At 39.4% G+C, this 6,767-nt stretch overlaps 1 protein-coding gene across 2 annotated transcripts in view; it reads right to left on the bottom strand.

Annotated features, from left to right (window-relative positions):
* Nucleotides 1-6,767, bottom strand: part of LOC105540955 (protein 4.1) — a 151,740-nt gene that overhangs the window by 76,962 nt on the left and 68,011 nt on the right. For both annotated transcript variants that reach the window (XM_011981742.1, XM_011981743.1), the window contains exon 11: nt 1,807-2,015. In XM_011981742.1, the coding sequence (XP_011837132.1) occupies nt 1,807-2,015 (209 nt within the window). The remainder of the gene's footprint in view (nt 1-1,806; nt 2,016-6,767) is intronic.

Here is a 6,767-nt window from a genome sequence, read left to right as displayed (position 1 = left end):
CCTATTGTTGAAGATATTTATGTCTATGATACAGGCAAAAAGGAGTAAAAGTAAGTCAGCAGAAAGCCAGAGGAATCTTAGCCACTAGGAAGATTCCCCTAACAATTCCAGTAAACTAACACTTTTAATTAGTTTAACAAATGGAGGGATAGTCAAAAGTGCCTGGTGAGATATTCTAACATCAAAAACTGAGGAGGTAGTCTAACATTAAACAAGCATTGTTGACACTGAACCTGAAGACCAATGTCATAAATATTTGGCTACGTACAAAAATGTAAACACCTACCATTCACTCAATCTGTTTTTCTCTTTGGACTCAAGGTAGTCCCAAATGGACAGTAAAACTGTATGTCATATTTAACAGTTTGCTTTTTTCTTTATTATTATTTTTTGAGACGGAGTCTTGCTCTGTTACTCAGGCTGTAGTGCAGTGGTGTGATCTGGGCTCACTGCAACCTCTGCCTCCCAGGTTCAGGGAATTCTGCCTCAACCTTCCCAGTAGCTGGGATTACAGGCACCTGCCACCACGCCCAGCTAATTTTTGTATTTTTAGTAGAGATAGGGTTTCACTATTTGAGACAGGGTATCACTTTGTCACCCTGGCTGAAGTGCAGTGGTGCAATCTCGGCTCACTGAAGCCTCCTCAATCTCTCAGGTTCAAGCTATCCTTCTGTCTCAGCCCCCGCAAGGAGCTGGGACTACAGATGTGCGTCACCATACCCAGCTAGTTTTTGTATTTTTTGTAGACATGGGGTTTCGCCATTTTGCCAAAGCTGGTCTTGAACTCCTGGGCTCAAGGGATCCGCCCGCCTTGCTCTCCCAAAGTGCTAGGATTACAGGTGAGAACCTCCAAACCTGGTCTAACAGTTTTTGTTTTGTTTTGTTTTGTTTTAAATACAATCAAAACAGAGTTAGATTGTCCACTGCTCTAGAAATAAACTAGATATTGATCTGGCTCCAAAAGAACAAGGTTAATCCATCTGCCAAAGCGAGGACACTTACTAAGATCTAACTCAGTTTAAATTTTTTTTTTAATTTCTTAACAGACATATAAAAATGTAATTCTCCTTATAAAGACTGCTTTTCATAATTCCTGTTGCCAACAGTAAGACCTATATTTATTTCAATAAATCTGAGCTAGCACTTCGATTCTATCACTGCTTAAATGTGTTTACGAAGCTTAACACATAAAACGTCAGTCTAGTCACCGTCTAGGAAATCTGCTAATTAAATTGGTGATTTTTCAACACAGTGCAGTGACTGTGGATACAACTAACTCAGAACCATAGGTAACTCAGCAGTACAACCTCTCCTACATAATGGATCTTTTCCTTTTTGTAACGCTACTTAAGATTTGAGCAACCACATAGATGTGCTTTATGTAATACCTATTCGTTGGAAACGCTGTGCATACATCCATCTTAGAAAATAAAATTATATTTTAATCACAATAGCAGAGCTTAGTCTTAAAAATCTATGTAGCGATTCCTTCTAGATGAGTAAAAATTATTTTAAAAAGCAGAGGATCAATCATACTGGTGTGTTTTATAAGTTCATTTAGAAAAATAATAGTTGGGTCAAGGAGTGGGTCACCTTATAACTTCTGAGATAGCTTACAGTCTTATTGACATAACTCTATGAAAATATTTTATAGGTTCATGGGACACATCTTCATTTAGAAAGAATGAGGAATAACTTTGTTGAGCCTATGAGAATAAGCAATTGCTTTGAACACGTTCCTGGTCAAAATGTTAAGGCTTCTAAATCACAAAGTGAGTTAGCTACGTATTTGGACTGATGACATACCTTCCATGCTTCTGTGGGCTCTGGCTCAGCTTGCTCAGGTGGCCCGTCTTCCTTTTTCACTTCAGCTTTCACTGTTTCCTTCTGTGCTTTAGGGACCACTGTTTTTTTAGCAGAGGCATCTAGGACACCACCTTCTGCAACCTGACCCTGAGCAATGGCGGGTGCAGAAGTGGGCCGAGGACTTCGGTCTGCCGAATCGACAGCTGCTGCTATGTGAGAAAGGGAAAAGGGAAGAATAAGTAAAGGCCAGAGCTACTGTATTATTTCAAAGTCACCAGGCAAAATAACTGTGAATCCAGGGCACACACAAACGTTACAGTGTGTAGTGGGCTATCATACAGAGGGTAAAAAATAAATCATTAGTGCTCTGCCAGGGAACTGACAGCAACCAGAAAGTTAAATGTACCATCAGTAGAAAGGCTAAAATGTGTTAATGATCATATTCCATGAATGCTGAATTCAGGGGAGACAAGATCAAAGAAAAGAAATAGAAAATCCATTTATCTTGTAATTTTAGTTTCAAAAACCTGCAATGTTGTCTATGGTGGGGAAAAAAGGGTCAACTACATGTGATTTCTTCCATGAGGCCTTTTAAAAATAAAGATGTGTTCATTTTTAGGTTATTTCAGGAATCTAAAAATATATTGTAAGAAAAAAGAATTAAGTCTGATTTCTTCTGTAAGCCTCCTTGGAATGATTACAAAATAACTTGATAAATGGCTCTTCTGGTAAGACACAAACTACTTTCTGATGCTTGTAAGGACAAATCTTTGAAGCAGATGCTCTCCCTTTTAATAATATATCCTTTGATTAAAATAACACGAACTCAAAAATCTTTGTCAGTACTCAAACCTAAACAAAAATATCTTTTGAGTTCTGTCCCACTATCTCTCAGTCTTACCAATTTGTATTATAGCTCTTATTCTCTAATATATTTAGGGCAGTGGTTCTCAACTGGAGTAAATTGTCCCCAGAGAATATTTGGCAATGTCTGGAGACATTTTTGGTTGTTGTAACTGAGGAGGGAAGAGAAAGGAGGTACTGGCATCCAGTGCATAGAGGCTGAAGTTACTGAGGTTAAGAAACCTTAATTTAGGGGAAAAGCTATATACACTGTTTTAGAGAGAATAAACTATACAGGCTTATGATAAAATCTTGATCTTTTCTAAGAGCTAATTGTTGTGTTGGAATATTTGGTATCTAAGTTTTAGACAGCTACTTCAAAACAATCACTCATACCCTTTTTGTGGTTTTTATGTTAATTCTTTCAGGGATATAAAACATTTACACTTTGTAATAAAACTTCACTTATCTGACAGTATCCAGGAATAAAAGTGTTTTTCGACATTGTGTTTCTAATAACATATTGTTATCCTCTTTTGTACTAAGACTTTTTTTTTTTTTTTTTAGACAGAGGCTCTGTCGCCTAGGCTGGAGTGCAATGGCACGATCTCTGCTCACTGCAATCTCTGCCTCTCAGGTTCAAGCGATTCTCCTGCCTCAGCCTCCCCAGTAGCTGGGACTACAGGCGTGTGCCACCATGCCCAGTTAATTTTTTGTATCTTTAGTAGAGACGGGGTCTCACCATGTTGGCCAGGCTTGTCTCGAACTCCTGACCTCAACTGATCTGCCTGCCTTGGCCTCCCAAAGTGCTGGGATTACAGGCGTGAGCCACCGCGCCCAGCCAAGACTTTTATATTTTAATCAATTTGCATGGAAATCAGTAATTTTTATTATATACTTTCCTGCATTCTTAAACTGACTATAACTGAACATAATTCATCCTGAAATTTTTAGATTTATAAATTGTAAGGATCAGATAAAGGAATTCCATAAATCTGAACAGATAAAAACTTTAAATTCTCAACTACTTCATACAACAATATCAAGAAAGAAATGCTTGGCCAGGTGCGGTGGCTCACACCTGTAATCCCAGCACTTTGAGAGGCCAAGGTGGGCGGATCACCTGAGGTGGGGAGTTCGAGACCAGCCTGGTCAACGTGGTGAAATGTCATCTCTACTAAAAGTACAAAAATTAGCCAAGCGTGGTGGTGGGTGCCTGTAGTCCCAGCTACTAGGGAGGCTGAGGCAGGAGAATGGTCTGAACCCAGGAGGCGGAGCTTGCGTGAGCTGAGATTGTGCCACTGCACTCCAGCCTGGGCAACAGAGCCAGACTCTGTCTCAAAAAAAAAAAAGAAAAAGAAAAAGAAAGAAATGCTCATTACCCTATTGTAATCTCCAATGAAAGAACTAATTCCTTAGAGAATATATCGGAAAAACAGCAGAAATTCAAGAATCCCCTTTATTGGCCAGGTGCTATGGCTCATGCCTGTAATCCCAGCACTTTGAGAGGCCAAGGCGGGTGGATCACAAGATCAGGAGATTGAGACCATCCTAGCTAACACAGTGAAACCCATCTCTACTAAAAAATACAAAAAATTAGCCAGGCGTGGTTGTGGGCGCCTGTAGTTCGAGTTACTTGGGAGGCTGAGGCAGGAGAATGGCTTGCACCCAGGAGGCGGAGCTTGCAGTGAGCCGAGCTTGCACCACTGCACTCCAGCCTGGGCAACAGAGCGAGACTCTGTCTCAAAAAAAAAAAAAAAAACAAAACCTCTCCTTTATCTTTCCATGAAAAATCTGTGGCCTCTTGCACAGATTGCTACTACTGGGTTAGTACTAATAACTCTGGATTAGCACAGAGCTACTACTAATGGGTGCTTTAAGCAGTCACTGCAAGAATGGCAGATGGCAGACCAAACCTGACAACACAGGGGAATGTGACAAAATATTTTGCTCACAGTTGTGTTTAAGTATCATTATACATGTGTATTCACACCTCCTCTCAAAGAATTAATTCAACTATGCCTGGCATCACAGAAACATAGCCCATGCTTTCACCATGTGTTATTTTACCACTTGTCCTTGGTTTCAATCCAGTACTAATATTGCCGAGCCAAATGATGTATGTCTTTAGCATTCCTAGCCTTGGCAATCTGTACTGTATGTGGAAAAGAAGGTATTAGTGTGGAAACTGACAGAAACACAGTTCAGAGATTGGAAAAATAATAACATTACAATAAAAAGCCCTGGCTGTGAAAGGCTGCATAGAACAGAGGCAAAAGCCAAATTATGAGTCTTAGGCCCAGACTCAGTCACACACAGTAGTGTGACCTAAGGCATGGAGCTTAATCTTACAAACTTTAGTTTAATCATCTGTAAAATATGGAAGATATTAACTCTATAATATCATGGTAGTGATCATGGCTTTTTAAAACAGTTTTGAGACATAATTCACATACCATACAGTTCACTCATTTAAAATATATAATTCAATGCTTTTTAGTATATTTATAGTGTTGGGGGTAGTGATTGCTTTTTAAGATGTGTGGGTCTTCAGTTTTATGAATTCAGCTATTAATATTTACAACATTTTGGGGCATATATAGACAATACATAACTTAAAAATCCAGTATCTCCCATATCTGAAGGTCTACACAAAGAAAAACGCTGATGGTGACCCACTAACTTCAATACTATATTGCTCTTGGTTGACAACAGAAACTTAGTTACATACTAGAGCAGTAAAGAATAAAATTCAAGCCATCAGACTGAGTAAAGGCAAACAACTTCTACTTCTAGCTGTTATTTACTAGCACAATTTCTGCTAGTGTGCAGTAGGGTGGTTCTTTTATCAGAGGACCACATAAATCATTTGTAGATCTTGAAAAACAAAAAAATCGGATGATGCGTGAGATGAGCTATCCGCCCACTCTAGTGAGATGAGCTATCCAAGAGTGAGGCTTGGGCATGTGTTTTGTTTTAAAGCTCCAAAGGTGACAAGGATGTACACCCCTGGCAAGATTCACTTAATCACTGCTCACCGAATGGATGAACTACCTGGTTGTGTGGCCCTTTCTTTTGTGCTCCAGTTTCCTCATGAGTAAAACCGTAATTCCTAAATGCTTTTTCTTATTCCCTAAGTAGCTAGTATTAAAAAGGAATACATGGAAATGCTTTGAAAAGCAAAAAGTACAAGAAAAATATAATCTTTGTCATCATTATTAGCTACCCTTGCAACTTACTACTCTATCATAAAACTGGGATCAGAACCAGTTTTGGTACTCCAGCTGGTGAGGCAGATGCTCTGAGGACCAGACATAACAGAAGAGAAAGGGAATGCTCATTTTTATCATTAAAATGAGAGCCGTTATAAAGCAATTCTTGTAGAAGTTTCCCTGATACATCATCTCTAGCTTACAGAGTTATATTAATTTTTTGAAAAGGGAGGGGTGACTCAACGGGAAAAAGTATCTTTTAAGGAGCACAGAAAAGTATCTAAGGAAAGGAGGGAAAAATAGTTCCACAGACATGTTTCCAGTTTTTATACCAAAGCACAAAGAGAAAAAGACATTTAAAAACAGAACTACAAAAAAAAATATTGTCCTATTCAGTTTATATGCACTTCAGATACTTAAAAGATATGCAAAATGCTTAGAACAGTGCCTGGAACATACTAAGTGCTCAACCAATATTGACTATTAACTTTTATTCTACCCTTTCTTAAAAAAAAAAAAGTAATCACGGTGAAGAGTAAAAAGCATGGGCCTAGGAGAATGGTCCTGGATTCCCTCCTAATTCTTTCCAACTAGCTATGTGACCTTAGGCAAGTCACTTACATTCTAAGGTTAAGTTGTAAGAACTAATGAACATTGGCTGGGTGCCGGTGGCTCACGCCTGTAATCCCAGCACTTCGGGAGGCCGAGGCGGGTGGATCCCGAGGTCAAGAGATTGAGACCATCCTGGCCAACACTGTGAAACCCCATCTCTATTGAAAAACAAACAAACAAACAAAACACACACACACACACATACACAAATTAGCTGGGCGTAGTGGCGTGCACCTGTAGTCCCAGCTACTCAGGAGGCTGAGGCAGGAGAATCGCTTGAACCCGGGAGGCAGA

Source organism: Mandrillus leucophaeus, unplaced genomic scaffold (genome assembly GCF_000951045.1).
Source record: "Mandrillus leucophaeus isolate KB7577 unplaced genomic scaffold, Mleu.le_1.0 Scaffold23, whole genome shotgun sequence".
NCBI classification, from domain to species: Eukaryota; Metazoa; Chordata; class Mammalia; order Primates; family Cercopithecidae; genus Mandrillus; species Mandrillus leucophaeus.
The sequence above is the reverse complement of the archived record's forward strand: the minus strand, read 5'-3'. Positions and strand labels throughout refer to the sequence as shown.